Below are 20,210 nucleotides of genomic sequence, written 5' to 3' on the forward strand. Positions count from 1 at the left end.
ATTTATTTCGAGAGTCATTGAGCCGCTGTTTTTAAAGACATTGTACTCACCGCAGGTAACTGTAGCGACACGACCGCATTCTATAATAGCTGCCGCCAAACTGTGCCACACGCCAATGGTGGAGCCAGGATTTTCAGGTGGGGGGGGGGGCAACCCCTCCAGCAATTACAAATGATAGGAGTTGTTAGTAAGGACTTGTCCCTTGCTTTTTATTCGACACGTGTGCGGTGATGGCGCGGCTATCGATCGAGGGTCGAATTCGAACCGTGTGAGATCGGCATCGCGCTTGCTGAAGGTGAATGTACTGTATACGCAACTGCGCACAATTCTGTGAGTCACTTATAACTGCTTTGCCGTTACTTATTGCCAATTATGGACTCAGACTATTGTCCTATCATCTCATAGAGTCCCTGGCACGTAATAATATGCTACACAGTGGCAGTGGGGGTCGCAAAATGCCAATTTGTTACTAATAAACCCCAATGATCCAATCATTGGGGGTGAACGTACCACCCCCCCCCCCCCCACTGGCTCCACCAGTGCCACACGCCCTTCCGTAAGAAAAACTGGTTGCATAACACGTTTGTCATCGGAATGGTAAAGGTTTAACATACATTCCGGATCCCGTGATCTGATTTGAAAACGTGTAGGCCTTGTGTGCCCATCGCCACAATCCAAGTTTTCCAAGTTCTACAATTGCTGCAAGTTCGTTAATTTGTAATAAAACAAAAAAAAAAATTAAAACCCCTTCCCACAGAAACATCCCCTATGGCCAAAGCCTTGGCAGGACTCTCCTGAAAAAGTATTGGGGGGGGGGGGGGGCTCGAGGTGTAAAAGTAAAAAATAAAAAGGCGGCGAGACTTGACAGCCGGCGTTTGGTTGTGTGTCTGTCCTGCGCAGAAAAACCTTCACCGGGACGGCAAGCGCAAGAAGATCGGCGTTGCCACCACGAACGGCACCACGCATCTGAATACCGGCGACATGAAGTCTCCCTGCAAGTCGCTCACCACCGCTGCTCGCAACCTCTTACAGCAGCAGCAGCAGCAGAGTCAAAACGGCGGTGGCTGCAGCAATGGCGGCAGCGGCAGCAACAACATCTTCAGCAAGCACGAGTGGAAGATCATTGCCTCTGAAAAGAGCTCCGGTGATTATTATTGTAATTCTGCTATAGTAATGAATGTCCGTTTAACACGTAGACTTTCGCCACCGGTATTATTCGTATTGGAGGTTTGTTTGGGATGGATCGCGTAAGACCGAAACAGGAGGATTCTCCACAACTGTGGCTGTCGCCTGATGATGATGCTGCGTGTTGACATTATCGGCAAAGTGTCACGGTACTCGAATTTGTAAATGCTGTAGTGGGTTTACTCTCCAACACAACCGGTGTGCCGAACCAGTAACGAATTGGCACGTTTTGTTCACGTGACAAACCTTACAAATTGGCCGTGTCGGGTGTTGGCGGTGGGTTTAACACGTTCATATTAACACGATCTAACCCCCAAAAAAAAATAAACCTACAATTCTGAATAAACGTGATCGTAAGCGAGACCCGACATCAAATTATCACTGAATGCGCCCAATCACATCTGAACCACATAGGCTAAGCTGAGTCAAGCCTGAGGTGGTGCTTAGATTGGCGACCCAGCATGCAACAGCGGCTGTAGGGGGGTGGGAAGGCTACATTATTGGCCAGCGGAGAGCAGTGGAGCAATATCTTGCTCCCACTTGTGTTTATTGTACTATCCCCAGCTTCACCAACCCACAGTGGGCATCACGGTGACCCTCATCCAGCAGCGGAATGACAGTGCCGTACGCGTGTATGCGTCCGTGTACAAACGGGCGCATCGTTTAAATTGACTTTCATTACACGTTGGCCTATTGTGAAAGCTGTGTAGAATTTGACGCGGACCTCGCCTCGTTAAATAATAATGATGGTGCGTTGGTGCTCCGGTTACAACAAGTTGTGGTCCGTCGAGCGAACCGCGGTTGCCACGGTTGCCCTTGAAAACAAACGTGACGCGTGGCCGAGTGTTGGGAGATTGATTTTTTTTCACCGCCTTGGCCGCATTAGCCACGTCAGTACGTGAATGCACAGGGTGGGAAGCACAGAGTCAAATCCCACCCCCCAGCTATGACGCGATCTTGTATTTGTATCGCCCGCACAAGAAACGACTACAAAAATTGTTAATAATATCGTGTTAATATAGTGTTCTATCTGACTTGAATGCTACCGATGATTAGTGGAACCTTTTACTTTACTTTCTGAAACATGTATGTACATTTATATACACTCTTACATTTGCTGTACTACACACGTAGGTGAACACCCACAACTTGCGTGAATTCGTGCTTACGTGGGGGGTACACGGAGCCTAACCCCCGCCCGCGTTCCTGCGAGACCTTGCTGTATAGTACAAACATAGATATTGCTGCATCGCCCTCTGCTGGCCACCCACGTAGCCCTCGGCAGGCAGTAATTTGTACTCTAGATTTTAAGTTTTCGTGACTGCAAGGATCCATACTCTTTGGTTCTTTCGGTAAAGTCACGTAGATTAATAATAATAAAAATGACTAAATTAAATCGCGACGTCTCAGGGGCAACACAAGCTTCTGTCATCAGGTGGAACAGCCACAGCAAAATTACTGTAGTGAGTAGAGAGGACTCTTTGTAACAAGCGATTTTTTTTTATATATAGAGCTATTTTATTTTTCATCTATGTGACTTTACCGAAAGAACCAAAGAGTGTAATTTGTACTCGTTCAGTGCATGGCAGTCGCCTACATTTGCACAATTTTAGGCTCAACCATGATTGCCTTTCCAAAAATCTGAGATTTGGTAACATTGTGGGGTACTGTGATGTCATCGGAACTTGTGTGCTTTTCATTATGAGCGGGGTTGACCAAACCTCCTGACCCTACGAGACACTAACCAAAAATCTTCATACGGCCAAGGGCCACACAACGTGAGATGGGTTCGGCTAAGACGGGGGGGGGGTCTGCAACCTGCGTCTCCCGGAGCTGCATACTGAACATCTGTGAAAAAAATCTTTATAGCTCATCGGATTCCTCCAGTATAAATAGATTTTCTGATTCTTTAACGACTGCAGTGAGCCCCTTGAAATTCAAACAAATTACTCGGTTCATCTTCTTGGTTCTTTCGGTAAAGTCATGTAGAAGGGAAGTAATAAAATAATAAAAATAAAAATAAAACATAATAAAATAATTCTCACGACGTTTCGGCCACAACGCAAGCAGCCGACCTGAGGACGGCTGCTTGCGTTGTGGCCGAAACGTCGTGAGAATTATTTTATGTTTTATTTTTATTATTTCCCTTCTACGTGACTTTACCGAAAGAACCAAGAAGATGAATCCCTGCTGCAGTCGCGAAAGCTTTAAATCGAAAAATTACTCGGTGTTTTTATTGCCGACCCCTGAGCTCAAACCACCACCACCAACCTTTTTGCCGACATCCTTTCCCTCCCGCTGCACACAGATATGCAGTACCTGTCGCTGGCGGTGCTGAGCGGCACGCTGTGCGCCATCTCGCTGCACGGCCGCGCCTCCAGCCCGCGCGTGTCCCCCGCCACCACGCCGGTGCTCTCCAAGAGCTCCAGCCTGGAGGCCGGCCTGGACCTGGAGGAGCCTGACGCGGCGTTGCTCTCCGGCATGCACTACGAGCGCTGCGGCCTGGGAGCCGCCTCGCTCAATGGCAGCCTCATCGCCGCCGGTAACGCGGGACGAGCGCACGATTAGTGAGCACAATTGAGAGTCGGAATGTCCATTAATGAGGGTTCTTGGGTTGGATCGCGTAAGGTATAAATGTTTTATAACCCTCCACCGCCTGACACGGCCGGTGAGGTTTGTCACGTGAACAAAACGTGCTAATTAGTTTAACACGCAGGCTTTCGCGACCAATATCCATAATATAGATTTTTTTTGGGGGTTTAGATCACGTAAATATAGATGTGTCGTTAAACCCGCCACCACCCGACACGGCCAATTAGTAAGGTTTGTCACGTAAACAGAACGTGCCAATTCGTTGCGAGTACAGCACACCGGTTGTGTGTTGGAGAGCAAGTCCACCGCTCGCTAAACACGTGCCAGTTAGCTAGTTCAGCCTGCCGGTGTGTTGGCGAGTAAATCCACAACTTTTACAATCGTAATATCGTTTGTGACACACATTGGTAAAACTTGTGCCAAACGGGCAAGAAAGGCCTGGGTTTAAACTATAAACGACTTGTTTATTTTACTAGGTAAGGCCCACCAAGCTGTAAAGCTTTTTTATCAGAAGCAACCCGCCCCCACAAATAATAGCTCCAACGGAAGTGGCTTATCAAGTGGAAATCTATAGCAACCAAATACACTCAAACACACGTCTCGAAATGCGGGAGAGAAAAATCCACACGACCATGTAGAGAACATGCAAACTTCAAATATACAGGCGTCAGGGGTTGTAATCGAACCCACGACCTCCTTTACCAGGCAAGGTAGTTAACATCTCACCACCGTGGTGCCCCCCCCCCACCCCGTTCTCGCCATGGGTTTCCTATTTCTCCTGTTCCCCCCCCAGCTCACTAAGCACGCACACACACTGGTGTCATCAGCTACCTTGTTGATGATTTTTTTCCCCCCTCCCCATCTCTCGTCCTTCGGCAGGCGGCTACAACCGGGAGGAGTGTCTGCGTACCGTGGAACGCTACGATGCCAGCACGGACAGCTGGTCCTTCATCGCACCCATGAACACCCCACGCGCTCGCTTCCAGATGGCGACGCTCATGGTATGAGGCCTCCCCTCCCTCCCTCCCTGCCCACCCACCAAGTTCCCGTAAATGCACGGTCAGTTGATTTGAAATGAATACTTAAACTGAGTCGTGTGTGGAAGTCTATTCTTTCGGACTGTCACCGTCCACTGGCCTTTGTTATTCTTAACATTTGTCAATTCCCCTTGGGCCAGGGAGCGTGTGGCTGAGAGCGTTTTAGGGGCAGGCGAGTAATTACGATTCCTGTAAAAAAATATATAGATTAAAATTACCCTCCATTTTCCCGGCTTGACATCTGTGCAAAAGAGCGTCATAGTTCATCAGGTTCCTCCAGTATAAATAAATTGTAATTCTGAGATAAAAATTATTCAGATTTTCTTTCAGTTGTGTAACTACGCCTATTACCAAATCACACGGGAGTTTTCCCGGGCTCGTCGGATCTCGGAGGCTAAGCAGGGTCGAGTCTGGACAGAGCTGGCTTGGGTGACAACCATGTATAAAGTGGAGCGGAGATATGTGGGTGACGGAGCAGTGCAACAATTATCCGTTGTTTCCTGCATTTCTATACTCCCACGTCTGTGCTCCCCTCCATCACCAACGTGTACTGACCAGCGCGTGGTGAAGTATGGTCAAACAAAACCGGCAAGGCGCGTGGGGAGGCCTGCATGGATTTTTTTTTACCTTATGTACATTTTCAGAGCAGTTTAAAAATAATAACGAGTAAAAGTGCGGTTTATTCACGTTATACCCTGGCAGCAGAGGTCGCAATCGGGTACCCGATACCCGGCTAGCCGTACCCGGCCGGGTACGGGTACGGTTCTCGTTTGCGACCCTGGTGCGGCCGGGTACGGGTAGGCCGAGTCACTAGTGAGTCACCGTTTGTCACTCATTTCCCAACGTCTTGTCTCTTCTCACAATTCAAGTTCCTAGAATCAACCCACCCGTGCCTGCAACCTGGCTTCATCCCAGAGGTCACAATCGGGTACCCGTACCCTACCCGATACCCAGCCGGGTACGGGTAGTCGGGTATCGGGTAGGGTACGGGTACCTGTTTGCGACCCTAGTGCGGCCGGGTACAGGTAAGGAATCAACTCGTTTGAGACCTCTGCCTGGCAGTAAGGTGGCCACCAGGAGTAGCTCCCAACTTGAGAACCTTGATTCAAAACGAGGCAAGCTGTGGTTGAACTGGGTTCTGGTCTCGCCGTTTCGTTTCTACCGCTCGCTGCAGGAGGCTGCTCTGTACGAAACCCAACACCAAATCGCGTAACACTACCATCCTAAACCAAACTTGCGTGTGTGACCTGCCGTGATCCGTCTTTGTTGCGCCAGTGTGTTGCGAGGTAGAGACCCCCACCTCGCACGCAGACATTTACAAAGGGCATTGTTTACAAGTGCGGCAATTATACCACCAGCAGCTCGCGGCCAAACAAATGTAAGATGACGCTCTCTTTAAGATTACACGGAACATTGGCTGCTGCTGCTGAATAGAGTTGAATGGTTTTTGAATACAACTCGGATGAGATTATTTACCATCGGGCTTTCAACAGTAATGCTGTGATGACCGTTCAGACCGTTCTGTTTTTAAGAACACGTGTAATTGTTTTAACGGAACGCTCACGCACGTTTCTTTGTAAAAATAGTTTTTTAGGAAAATATTTCCTCCCATGACGCATTACCACCCAACGTCGTTCTTGCCCTGTACATAAACTTTTTTAGGAGAGGCAATCTATTGGCAGAGTTGTTGGCACACTGCTTTGAAACCCAAAAGGTGTCTGGGTTAAGCTTTGTCATCTCATCATTTCTGCAGCCAATTTTAAGTACAACTTTAGGGGTACATTGCCTATGACCAAATTGCCCGGAAAGTGTCCAATCTTGTCAGGTCTCGGAAGCTAAGCTCAGTTTGGATTGTGCCTGGCTGAGTGACCGCCATGTATAAACCAGGAGTTTGAGGCTCCTGTAGGGTTATGGTGGAAAGCAGAGGGCAGTGCAGTAAAATGGGACTGGTTTCCCCTTGGTCTGTGCAGGTTCAGTTTGTATGATTTTGTGAGTATGCGGCCAACCTTTTTCCTACCCTAAATTCGAGATGTGCGCTTTGTATTCGAATCTACATGCGGCTATGCGGTCTGACGTGGGACAACAATGTGCACTGTGTGTGTGTACAACGAGTGGAGTGCCGGGTTGCTAATACACAGCAAGTTGGCACAGTAGGTGGCACAGGTGGTGCATCGGCCAGTCATCTCAGTGAGTCGCGACCCATGGCACCTGGGTCTGTCCCGTGACCTCCTGCCAGTGGGCGTTTGACACTTCACGTGGCCTTAACGTGCACATAGCCTGGCACAAGCACCGTGGTGACGTCACTGTCACTTGACGAATGTTGGTTGGTGGTGGTGTACTGTGTGCAATACTCGGCAGGCAGCTGTCGCCTCACTTTACACGCCCTGTTTTTGGACTGCGTCAACTGCCACTACTACCAACTGCCACTACTACCAACTGCCACTACTACCAACTGCCACTACTACCAACTGCCACTACTACCAACTGTCACTACTACCAACTGCCACTGCTACTACTACTCCTACCGCGTAGAGCGAGGGGGGGGGGGAGCCCCTTTTGTACTTTGCTGCAAATTTTCTTCTACCCCCACGTTCAACCGGCACTGGACCCAGCGTGTTGAGAGTGTGGTCAAAGGAAACCCACATGCCCTGCATGGCGTGTGCGGAGGCAAAGTGGACTACACGACAACAGGGCTGTGTACGTTTGAGAAGCAAATAGTGACCTTTGTCCGTATTGAAAGGCTGCCCCCCCCCCCGACCAGAATGTTGAGCACCACCTCCGTGATCGTTTGCACGGGGAAGTCGCGAGTGATTTTTGACGTTGGCTGCTCGTTGCAGGGCAAGCTGTTTGCTCTTGGAGGTTCCAACGGACACTCGGACGAGCTGAGCTCTGGGGAGGTTTACGATCCGGATGCCGACCAGTGGATGTCCATCCCTGAGCTTCGCACCAACCGCTGCAATGCAGGTCAGCAGTCGTCCCTGTTATGCTTCGTGTACATTTCATTACTCGCTCGTAATAATGATGATGTAAAAAAAATGTAGCGGCCCTTGTACATGGGGGGGGGTGGGGGGGGGGGTGCATCTCAGAGCATTTTATACACGACACGACAAGCGCTTTGTCTTCGCATCTCTCCTAGACACACTTGAAATGTGTATCCCCCAGTGCCGGCTGTCAAACACAAGTCAACTCGGCGCATGGCCTGCAAACTCATTAGTCCAGCGGTGTTTATTGCCTTTTTTTTACCGTGTCTTTTGATACGGAACGCATTGGAACGCGCAATATAACTCCACGTATTGTCTTCAAAAGGTGCTGCCGATCTTCGTGCTGCATGCAACCCCCACGCCCCGTATTGCCTACTCCTCAGGTGTGGCGGTGCTGAAGGATCGGCTGTACATTGTCGGTGGATCAGACCCCTATGGCCAGAAAGGTCTTCGGAGCTGCGACGCCTTCGACCCGATCTCCAAGACGTGGATCACTTGCTCGCCGACAAACACTCGTAAGCTGCGTTTTGAGTCGCTGTTATTACACTGGTCAACACACTTTTTCTGGCATAAGGTATTCCAAGGGTTTTAACTGAAATTTGGGGTGCTGATTCCAAATCTGGCATCAGTTTTTGTCCATCACATCAGGTTTTTGAGATATAAAATATTGCATTTTCAATAAAAACTGCAGAAGAAAAATATTAAATAAATGTGGATATCTACATAAAATTATATTATAAACACACTATCCTAAAAATACAGCGCCATATTTTAACACTAAAGCACTGACTCGCAACAACTTGCAATCATAAGTGACAGAGTTAATTTCGGGTAAAATCAATGAAAATGGGGTATGCCGATAGCATAAAAATGAGATGTGATGGAGCAAATCTGAGATCAGATTTGGAATCAGCACCCTGAAATTAGTCTAGAACAGCTGCAAAAGTCCAGGCCAGAAAAAAAGTGTTTTTTTTGTTGACCAGTGTTATTATTGTCCATTGTGCTTGTATATCCCGGAAAGCATCTCTGAGTTTGCGATAGACTTTTTTCCGGAGGGTCCTGTAGGGGGGACGATGTTGTTGCAGCTGCTGTTTGTAATTCCAGTTGAGCAATTAGCAGGTAATATTTTAGCAATGGGATGTTTGGCCATGGTGGCGAGATGTAAACAACCTCGCCTGGTCTACAGGAGGTCGTGGGCTCAATCCTGACCCGGAGTTTGCATGTTCTCCCTGGTGGTCATGACTCCTTGTAAAAAAGTGTCAGTTTTGTTCCCAGATAGAAGGGTAAAAAACCAATTATCATATTTTTACTGGCAAATGAGGTTCCAATGGTGTAAAAAATAATTGTTGCGCCGTACGTAAATATATTAACGCCACGACCTCTCCTCGCCCGACCCACCGCGTGCCACCAGACCGGCACCAGGCGTCGGTGTGCGAGCTGGACGGCTTCCTGTACGTGGTGGGTGGCAGCGAGGCGTGGAACTGCCTCAACACGGTGGAGCGCTACGACCCGCTCGCAGACACCTGGTCCTTCGTGGCGCCCATGAACGTGGCGCGTCGCGGCGCCGGCGTCGCTGCCTACAACGGTATTCATTCTTTCGAGACCCAGACTTTCTCTCCCCAGGTCCTGCCGGTGTTTTCTTTATTTTTTGTCCCTCTACATTTAGTCGACGCGACGCATTTTGACGAGCCGCTTCGTCACGGTGGCGATGTCAACAACCTCGCCTGGTATACAGGAGGTCGTGGGCTTGATCCCGACCCTTGACACCTGCTGTATATTTGGAGTTTTCATGTTCTCCCGTGGTCACGTGGATTTTTCTCTGGCTCCTTCGGTGTTTCCCTCACACATGTTTAGTAACATTTAGAGTATTTGGCTGCTATAAATTTCCACGTGATGGCGAGTTGATAATTTGTGATCGCCAGGTCACTTCCGATAAAGAGCTACACGGCTCCGGTGGGCCTTACACCTGATAAAATAAAAATAGTTTATCTTCTTGGTTCTTTCGGTAAAGTCACGTAGAAGGAAAATAATCAAATAATAATAATTAACCCATAAAAACAAAGTTTTTCACTATAAATCCTTTATATGCGTGGCATCGGGGCGGCTAGAGTCCTCTCGTCCTCTGGCTTGAGATGGCTGCCACCTATGGGTCAGACGATTGTCTGGCAGCATTAAACAATTGGTAATTAAATATTTAAATATTTCTCCCTAAACAATGTAAAATTTTGGAAAAATTTTTTCACGAAAATGTATTGTCACGCACAACGAGTCTTGTGTGCAAAATGTCAGCTCGATTGGATCACGGGAAGTGGGTTAAAAAACGACCGAAAGATTTGCACGGTCCTAAGCAAGCAAGCGAACTTAATATAAAGGATTTAAAAATAAAACATAATAAAATAATTCTCACGACGTTTCGGCCACAACGCAAGCAGCCGTCTTCAAGTGGAGAACAGGTCTGTCGAAGGCATTCGGACTCTGCATTCTCGACAGACCTGTTCTCCACCTGAAGACAGCTGCTTGCGTTGTGGCCGAAACGTCGTGAGAATTATTTTATTATTTTCCTTCTACGTGACTTTACCGAAAGAACCAAGAAGATGAATCCCTGCAGTCACGAAAGCTTTAAATCGAAAAATAGTTTAGTTTCAATAATGTCATCCCGGTGTCATGGCAAGAGATGAAAGTGTCCAATTGGATCGCCCGCAGAGCAATGCAACCCTCCCCGACGGTGTTAACAGAACTGTCTGTGGAAGCGGATACCACAGAACGACCTCCTGAGATCCTTTCAAGTGACCTCCGGGTTGACGCAGCAGTGGTGGGAGGGCACCTCAAAGCCTTCCCAACATTTTGATCTCTCATCCTCCTTTGTCTGTCTCTCGTTCCACCAAACAAACGGCACAGATTGTTTTTCGTCTTTTTATATATTTTTATTATTGTTTCCCTTCTACGTGACTTTACCGAAAGAACCAAGAATATGAATCCCTGCAGTCACGAAAGCTTAAAATCAAAATTTAAAACCCCACAGACTTGCCACCATCACCCACCCGCCACTCCCACCTCACTGGTTTAAGAGGGCCTGCTCCAGCCCCTCCGACGCTATGGGACTGCGCCCCTGTCTCTTGTTCCACACCAACCAAACAAAGACAGACTTGCTTATTCCTCTTCGCTCCCTGTGGAGCATAAGGCCGCAACAATCACCCGCGACGGGCTTTAGCAGCTTTCTCCACTTCACCCGAAGACATGCCCATGGTCTTCGGTTCGTCTTGAATAGTGTGTCGCCAGGTTCTCTTCGGCCTGCCCCCGTGGTCTCTCTCGTTGTGGTGTCCACCGTAGGGCAGTTTTTGCTATGGACTTCCATTCTCAACACGTCCCCATACCACCCGAGTCTTCTCTTTGTTACATCCCGCGTTAAGCATCTTGATGTACAAAGACGGAGTTCTCCCGTATAGTCTCGACAGACTGTAGGGGCAAGTTCTGTTAGCGAGTAGCAGCACCTAATGAAGGCCGGCACAGCACTCGAAGGGGGTGGGTGGCCAACACCACACCCAGCCGCCTTTGTCTCCCCAGTGGCGATGTGTACACACTGCACCAGGTACTCATTTGATTCCGAGTCGACCTAAGGGAGGCCCAGGACCGGTTCAGCGGTAATCGAACTCGGATCGCCGGGTTTGTAGCGCAGCACTGCTACCCGCTATACTACCACTCCACACACGCGCGCACATCTGCTGCCCATACAAACTGGAACATTTGACACCATCGCTCGCTCGCTCGCTCACCCGCCCCCCCATCTTCTCGCTCTGCCCGTCCCTCCAGGCAAACTGTTCGTGGTGGGCGGCTTCAACGGCGCCAGCTCACTGGGCGCGGTGGAGGCATACGACCCGGCACGCGACGAGTGGACCGTGCTGGCCAGCCTGTCGGTGGTGCGCAGCAACGCCGGCGTGGCGGTGGCCGGAGGGCGCCTATACGCGGTCGGCGGTTTCACCGGCGCGCAGTTCCTGCGGTCGGTCGAGGTTTACGACGCGCAGGCCAACCTGTGGTCCCCGTACATCGCCATCAAAAGAGAGGCCGATCTGTTGGAGGGGGATGAGGAGAGGAGTGAGTGATGAAAGAAAAGGGGGGGGGCTTTTTTGTTGCCAAGATGACACGTGGTTGCCAACTGGGGTAGGGTTTGTAGTGGAGGAGGGGAGAGGGGTCCCTCGATGCATGAGATTTTTTTTTTAACACCTTCCAACAAAGGGTTGAAGCATTATTTAATTATCTCCTGCTGTAGCGGGTCGTAAATAGGATCCAATGTAGATTCAGTTTTAGCGTCAAGTTTTGTTGTCGTTTAGAGACTTGCCCGACCGGAAAAGAAAAACAGGATTGACCCTGACAGTTCCCAATAAAGTCACGTAGAAGGGAAGTAATAAAATAATAAAAATAAAACATAAAATAATTCTCACGACGTTTCGGCCACAACGCAAGCAGCCGTCCTCAGGTGAAGAATGAGGACCGCTGCTTGCATTGTGGCCGAAACGTCGTGAGAATTATTTTATTATGTTTTATTTTATTACTTCCCTTCTACGTGACTTTACCGAAAGAACCAAGAAGATGATTCCCTGCAGTCACGAAAGCTTTAAATCGAAAAGTTTCCCTATGCTTGATGATACAAACACCGTGATAACGGTGAAGCCCTTTGTGATCAAGGCGATGACGTCCTACGTCATGCGCCGTGTGATGTCATCTCGTTGTGGCCACTTGAAAAGCAACGCGCGTTGAAAAGCGATACAAAATCCATGCATATCGTGCGTGATTTTCATTTTTATTCTTTTAATTGGTTCCACCGCTCACGAGGTGCCTGAAATTAATGCGCGTAAGAATGTTGACCGTTGCCGATCCATCGTGCTACTGGGCTGTCGGATAATGGAATCCGTGCAGCTGCCAGAAGTTGTACGTGCAAAAATAAATTCGAATTTTTGCAACTCCCAATTGTGAACATTTCGCGGACGCAAGACGCTAATCCTCCGTTTATCCTGCCTGAACGTTTAATTGTGGTCGAGCCGGCAGAATGCTTGGATGGGTTACCACCATGAAGAACCAAGCAGTTGTTGTCGGCTCGTACAAGACTACAGGATCCGGCACGAGGCCAGTGCAGCAATAGCCTCGATTGTGCCATAATACGCTCCTTGCTCCCTCCTGCCTTCAGAAACACCCGCACTGACTTTGACGCGGCAATGTGTACGGTCAATTAACCGCCACGGGACCCGCAGGGTGTGTCGGGGGAGGCCACTGGTCCAGTAGTGGATTGCCAAAGAATCACTTGGCGATCCACGTTCAAACCTCGGTCCTCAAACTCTGAAGCCAAGGCCACGTTTTGGACTAGAATCTCAAGCGTAATTGCCTGGGGAGGGGGGGTTCACAAAAGCCACATTATTTGTGAACATTTTGGATTCCGTACGAATGGTTGAGGCTTCAAGAGACGAAGCTCCCTTGGGATAATTTGGATTCGCTGCGTTGGTTGGTTGCGAAGGACTAAGATGCCCATGAACAACTTCCACTTTGAAACTTAAAGTCCTAATCGGAAACTCGCCCCGTCTTTTATGCTCGTTGCAGTTGGCAGCTACGTTGCCATCTTGTCGAAGGTCAAGCGGAGGATTTGTGGTCGCGCAAGCTGATCTATTGATTGCAGATGTAGTAATATATTTAGATGTTTTAGTCACATTTTTAAGTTCTCTTCATACAAGTGGCCATTAAAGTACATTTAGTCTTGACAAACTGGCATCAACGTTTGTGTTTTCATTTATATTCGAATATCAAATAGTAGATCATTGCCTTGTCTTTTTTAAAACTTCAGGTTCCAGTGATGGCGACTTAAAAATGAAAATGCTTTCAAAGATATGGGTTTAGGGCCTAGGATTCTGAAACACCTATTTTATTTTTACTGTTACAAGCGCCCTGTTCTGGGGTCACGGCCGAACGGGCACGGCTCGCTCGGCACCAGTTTTTTTTTTTCCACTGCAGAATCAGAGCCGTGCCACTGGCGTCCAACGACACTGAACGTGTCTGATCCTGGTTTTTTTTGTTTATCTTACCCGCCTGCGGGTCACGCATTGTGCGTTTCCGACACGCGCGCGTGTGTAGGGTAACTGGGTTGATGCCGCGTGCCCTCCGTGCGACCTTCTGGCGTTGTCGCGTGCTGCGAACGCGTCGGTAACCCGACCCACCCCGTGGCGGGGCCCGGCTTGTCGCCCAAAACAGATCCAAACCTCTCGTGAGGAGGGCTCGTGCTAGAGGTCGCAAATTGGTTTTGATTCCTTACCCGTACCCGGCCGCACCAGGGTCGCAAACGGGTACCCGAACCCGGCCGTACCCGTACCCGTACCCGGCCGGGTATCGGGTAGGGTATGGGTATCGGGTACCCGATTGCGACCTCTGGGATGAAGCCATGTTGCAGGCGTGGGTGGGTTGATTCTAGGAACTTGAATTGTGAGAAGAGACAAGACGTTGGGAAATGAGTGACAAACAGTTGCTCACCAGTGACTCACGGTCTACCCGTACCCGGCCGCACCAGGGTCGCAAACGGGTACCCGTACCTGGCCGGGTACGGGTAGCCGGGTATCGGGTAGGGTATCGGGTACCCGGTTGCGACCTCTGGCTCGCGCAGGGGGTCGTCGGCAAGCAAGATAACAAGAGGAGCCGGGTTTTTTTCGAATTCGGTAAAAAAAATCTTAATTCAGGAGCCATAAGTACAATGTTGTGAATAGGGGACGATGGGTACCCTTTAATAAATAATGGTCTCACGAAGCGGTCCTTCAAAGAACCGCAGGTTGCCTAACCCCCCCCCTGCCCACGCTGAACTGGGCTTCCGTGGTCAAGAGGATTGGCGGTAGCCAAAATGACAGAGGCAAAAAAAAATTCTTCTCGAATTTCAAGAGCCGCCACCGCAAGCCCCCTTTTTTAAAAAGCGCCACCGCACGCGACTCCAAGCCGCAGGCTGGCGACCTCCCCCGCTGTGCTGAGTGCGAATCGCGGCTCGGTTAGTGCTCGGCACAGCGAAATAGCCGTAATGATCCCCATGGCACTGGGCTCGGCTCTGATGTGACGGTGGGAAAAGGGGGGGATGGGGTGGAAGGTTTTGTCGGGAGGAGTCGGACCGTTTGTGGGAAATGTCAGCTTTCTTGCATCTCACTTGTCGGCTTCAGTAGTGACATAGACATTGTGTTTAAACCTTGGTATAAACAATACGTCAAGTTGAAGCAAATAGCTCGGCTTTATATCATAAAAAAATGTCGAGTGTTCTTCTTGATGAAGTTGACGATGTTTTATTATTTCCTGATTTATTATTGTTTTTGTTAGAAATGAATGATTTTTTTTTTTCCCCTCCCAACATATTCACAATTAAATTCATGTGGCAGGGGCGCGCGCCCTTTTTGTGCTGCCGTAAAAACCTTGGCGAGGTATTTCTGAAATCGATCTGATGCTCATGTTTTATATTTTATCTCCCCGAGGGAAGGTGTGTGCATCTCCCTCCCGCAAGCTATCGTTCAAGTTATCTTTCCTTTTGCTCATTTGCATCAATCTTTTGCATGTTTTTTTTTTACGAGCCACGTGTTTCTTTAGGCAGTCGCTGGGAATCGTAAACGCACCCGGAAAATACGCAGAACGCGTCTGGTACGTTGCTTCAAAGGCGAAGGGGGGCACGGGCAAGTGGAGTTCCATACTTGAGGCAATGAGTTGTGCAACTAAATCACAGTGGGGGGGGGGGAGTTGGGGTAACCTGCAAATCGATCGTCCCGTGCAACTACTTTGGTCCGATTTCGATTTGAAGCTTCTTTCGTGACTGCAGGGATTCATCTTCTTGGTTCTTTCGGTAAAGTCACGTAGAAGGGAAGAAATAAAACATAAAATAATTCTCACGACGATCGACCATTCAGACGCTGTCTCCCCGACAGACCTGGTCTTCACCTGAGGACGGCTGCTTGCGTTGTGGCCGAAACGTCGTGAGAATTATTTTATTATGTTTTATTTTATTCCCTTCTACGTGACTTTACCGAAAGAACCAAGAAGATGCTTTGGTCCGGCGTACGAGCCGAGGTAGTTGCTGCAAACACGGTCGCGTCTGAGCGTGGACGCAAAACATTTCTTAGCCCCACTTTTTTTTGTTACACAGCAAGAGGCCCGCTCGCTTTCCGGCTAGCTCCACCCACACTCGCATCAGGGTCGGGACTGAGAAATGCATTGCTTCAAATTTGCCGAGCGGATCTGCTTGAAAGGAAGAGAGGTGGGGGAGGGAAGAGCCACGCTCAGGAACGGATGCAGAGAAGTCCGCATTTAACGAGTCTGTTGCACGGAGTCAAATTGCGCAACTGATGGAACAGGCGTTGGACCTGGGATGCAGGGGAAAGCAAGTTGGGAATTGTTTTTTTGTGGTTTATTTTTTAAGCTTTGCAGAATTATTTTGCACTGCTGGTTCGGAGGAAAGAATTGGTAGTGAAGTGTCGACTGGACGATAATGGGAAGCTTTCAAAGTATGCAATGATAGGTTTTTTTTGTGTGTGCGCGCGTGTTTTTTTTCTTCTTATAGGATTGAATGACGTCACGTGTATTTATTTTGCTTCTGTGTAGTTTTAACAGGGGGAGGAAATGTCTCCATCTCGGATATCAATTTTCCTTCAATTGCGACAAAGAATGTTATGTTTTTCTCTCTCTATCTCATGTTAAGGTATATTGCTTTGTAAGCTATTGAACATGTGCATGGTTCGAAAAAAAACGCCGCTCGATTAAGCTCCCATCTAACACACAATAGATCAAACCACTTCATATTAGGCACGAAACCAAAGTTGAGTTTGATGGGATAGGGCTAAAACTTTTAAAATATTTCTGGGGTGGGGCAGGGTTAGATTTACTCTGCTTCTTGAAACTCGTTTTTGGTTTAACGGCGGTATTGTGCGCGGGTCTTAGCAAAGCCAATTTAAAAAGCATTTTTATTACGTTTGGTTAAAATTTTGCTTACAGCTTACACCGGCTCTTGCGGCAGATGTTAAGCAGCTTTGAAAAGGCCTTCTTGAGTGGTTGTCTGTAGTACAAGAATCTTTCTAACCAGAAGCCTTCAATTGTAAGCGTGAGCGGGGGAGAGGGGGAATTTTTGAAGTTTATTAATACTGTACCGTTACTCTATTTTGCTGTGTTTTAGGAAATGTGAGCGTGTGAGGGAGTGTGTGTGCGCAGGCATGTGTAAAAGATTTTGGTTACATTTCGAAGATGGTCGATTATTATACCAGGTTAACAAGTGCTAAAGAAAACTGGAAACCAATACGCCATACAAAAGTTTTTGTATGCGATTGTCGGCAAAATTTATATATATTAAATGAAAAAAAAAGAAATAAAAAAAATTACAAGAATTATCTGGACAGCAAATCGCTTGAATAGATTTTTAGCTTATTTTTACACGGTTTGTGAATTGCCATCACTTGCTATTTAGTGGCATTTTTAATAACACGGATGAAAACAACGCATCGTTTTTGGCAAGTAACACCCAGGTAGACTCCCACTAATGTGCGTGCGTACGTTGACCCAAGTTGTTATTTCAGCTCGATCACTAATGGGGTTGCCGCGATATTTTTCACGACACAATATTTGCATTGATGACACGACGATTTCTCGCCAAATTCCTCCACCTTGTAATTGTGTTTCGCATTATTTACTTACAAGATTCTGTGCTAGGTTGGGAACTTGGGAAGCTTGACCTAAAATGTTAAGTTCTTCAACTGCAAAAAATTTTTTTTAAGCATCCTGTATTTCTGAATTTAAATGTGCCACAATCCTGATTTTTTTTAATGTGCGAAATCGGACAATATTAGTGTCGTCAATCTTATATTGTAAACCGTAGTGTCACCGTATCGCGGTTAACCCTGGCATGTAAACAAAATCTGCTTTGACAAGATGTAGAACTCCGAAAAGATGTAGGATTTTGAGAACTCATTTACCTAATAACAAGGTTCTTCAACTGAACACTCAGGTGGGCCATAATAGAATTGGCATGTGCTGGGGAGGGGGGGGGGGGTGACCGGTTTGTCTTTTGTGAACCGCTTTCACGGTGTCACCTCGTGTGGCATCACGATGTCTGTCGTCCATGGGACTCGATTTGTGTCTTGTCCACAGCTCACATCCGTATCTCAACATGTACCCCCCCTCCGTCTTCAGATCTCGTTTAGATCTCGTTCTCGCAGAGCCGTATCTATTCACGGGCCACACACACTCGGTAAGCCCTTCCAAGAGTATAGTCCGGCCTTGATCCGGCCCACGTTGGGTCTACCAGTTGAAGAACCTTGCACTTGTGTGACGTGCGCGCGTTAGACACACGCATTGGTCTAGGTAATACCAAAGTTGAAAGGTGGTGGCACTGATTACGGATTTGTGACATTCGTAGCTGCCGAGTTTAAGCGACTGCTGCAGTTTGCCGGTGATCAAAATTGGTGGGAGTCGCCCGTATGATGATGATGATGACGATGATGATTTCCTTTTTGCCCGTCTCGTAGCAAACTCAAATAAACTGTAGCGAAATAAGCCCCAATGTTGGTGTGTGATGTCTGGTTCATTTTAACGCTTGGTATTTATCCCTAAAATTGTGTTGTCGGCGTTCTGTCACCGAGATGAAGTGTCCTTGTCCTTGGGGTCTCGCAGAGCAATCCACAGGAACGCCGGTTCGGTTTCATCTTCTGGCGCGGCAGTTAAAATTATTTTTAAATCCTTTATATTAAGTTCACTTGCTTGCTTGCTTACGACCGTGCAAATATTTCGGTCGTTTTTTAACCCACTTCCCGTGATCCAATCGAGCTGACATTTTGCACACAGACTCGTTGTGCGTGACAATTAATGTTCGTGAAATTTTTTCCAAAATTTTACACTTTTTAGGACAAATATATTTAATTACCAATTGCTTAATGCTGCCATGCAATCATCTGACCCATAGGTGGCAGCCATCTCAAGCCAGAGGACGAGATGACTAGCCGCCACGCATATGAAGGATTTATAGTGAAAAACTTTGTTTTTACGGGTTATACTTGTTACTGGTAGGAACCCACTGGTTCCACCAGCCCAGATGATTATTGTGTCCGTCCGTCTTGCAGGGAGGGGCTGGGTGGGGAGGGGCTGGTCACCCCGTCGTGCCCTTATAAAACTCAACGTTTAACTCACTCACGCCGGCTTGTGCCCGCCCTCACAGTCGGGCATATTTGCGGAATACACCACGCCGCCGTTGACCCTGCAGGCCATTGACCGAGCAACCCAACGTTCCTACCAGCTCCCTCCGCAGGAATGTGTTTTATAGAGCTCACCCATAAGAGACCTGTTTTCCAGCATTAGTGTTGAGGAAAGCAGTTGAGCTAAGGCTCAATGCATTACAGTATTTGGGCACTGGAAATGTATGGCTTAACATCAGATATTGGTGCCAGAAATGTGTGGCCACGACTTTAGCATATTGGCACAAGACTGAGAAGAACGTGGAAACAAAAATGTGCAGTGGAGACCTTGGGGGAGTTCTGTTTTATGGATCGTGATGCTGACCAAATGGCGTTGCGCGGTTTGTACAACAGACGGTGCACCAGTTAAACTCGCCAGCCGGTCGGCTCTTCTGTCCGTTCCTAAAATCATCATCAGTCATACACGAGTCCAAATCCTGTCCCATAAGTCCCTGGATTCTCGGTAAAAAATTATCCATCTCATCGCATATCCGTTAGATATCGGTGCGAATTCAACTAGAATACATTCACCCGTGTTGTAGAGAATATCGGTAACATAGAGACGCAGAACAAGTATGTTTCCCACATCTATTCACAAGGAATGAAGGTATTTTTTTTCTCGTACAAACCTCCCACACGGCTGGTATTTGTGGGGTTTACTTGACAATACTTCACCAGAGTGGTCAGTACGGGGTGAAGGAGGGCGGGCAATCGAGATGAGCGGTGCATAGTACTGACAAAGACGCGCCTCCCCCGGATAGCCTTAACAGATATGGGGCAAGTGCTGTTAGCGAGCACAAAGGCCGGCACCACGATAGGGTGGGTGGCCAACGCCACGCCCGTCCGCCTTTGTCTCCCCAGTAGCGATGGTTACACGTCGCACGAGTTGCTCATTTGAGGCTGAGTCGACCTAGAGGAGGCCCAGGATCTGCTCTGATAATCGTCACTGGGTGTTGGACCTGAGCGGGAATCGAACTCGTGTCGCCGGGTTCATAGCGCAGCGCGCTAACCGCACACGGCACGGCAAAAGATCACAGTCACATCACTGCCCCCTTGCTGTCCATAATGTCTCGTGTATATGTACAATTAACACATTGTCCTGCGGAGGGAGCTGGTAGGAACGTTGGGTTGCTCGGTCAATGGCCAGGGTCAACGGCGGCGTGGTGTATTCCGCAAATATGCCCGACTGTGAGGGCGGG

At 48.3% G+C, this 20,210-nt stretch overlaps 1 protein-coding gene across 2 annotated transcripts in view; it reads left to right on the forward strand.

Moving 5' to 3' along the window:
• The window catches only part of IVNS1ABP (influenza virus NS1A binding protein), a 65,786-nt gene extending 47,442 nt beyond the window's left edge, over positions 1-18,344 (forward strand). For both annotated transcript variants that reach the window (XM_078881517.1, XM_078881516.1), the window contains 7 exons: positions 901-1,144; positions 3,494-3,727; positions 4,657-4,778; positions 7,652-7,778; positions 8,179-8,310; positions 9,207-9,380; positions 11,606-18,344. In XM_078881517.1, coding sequence (XP_078737643.1) covers positions 901-1,144; positions 3,494-3,727; positions 4,657-4,778; positions 7,652-7,778; positions 8,179-8,310; positions 9,207-9,380; positions 11,606-11,895 — 1,323 coding nt within the window. In that variant the 3' untranslated portion in view covers positions 11,896-18,344. The remainder of the gene's footprint in view (positions 1-900; positions 1,145-3,493; positions 3,728-4,656; positions 4,779-7,651; positions 7,779-8,178; positions 8,311-9,206; positions 9,381-11,605) is intronic.
• Positions 18,345-20,210: the final 1,866 nt, after the last annotated feature.

The sequence above is a fragment of the Lampetra fluviatilis genome, chromosome 61 (assembly GCF_964198595.1).
Source record: "Lampetra fluviatilis chromosome 61, kcLamFluv1.1, whole genome shotgun sequence".
Classification (NCBI taxonomy): Eukaryota; Metazoa; Chordata; class Hyperoartia; order Petromyzontiformes; family Petromyzontidae; genus Lampetra; species Lampetra fluviatilis.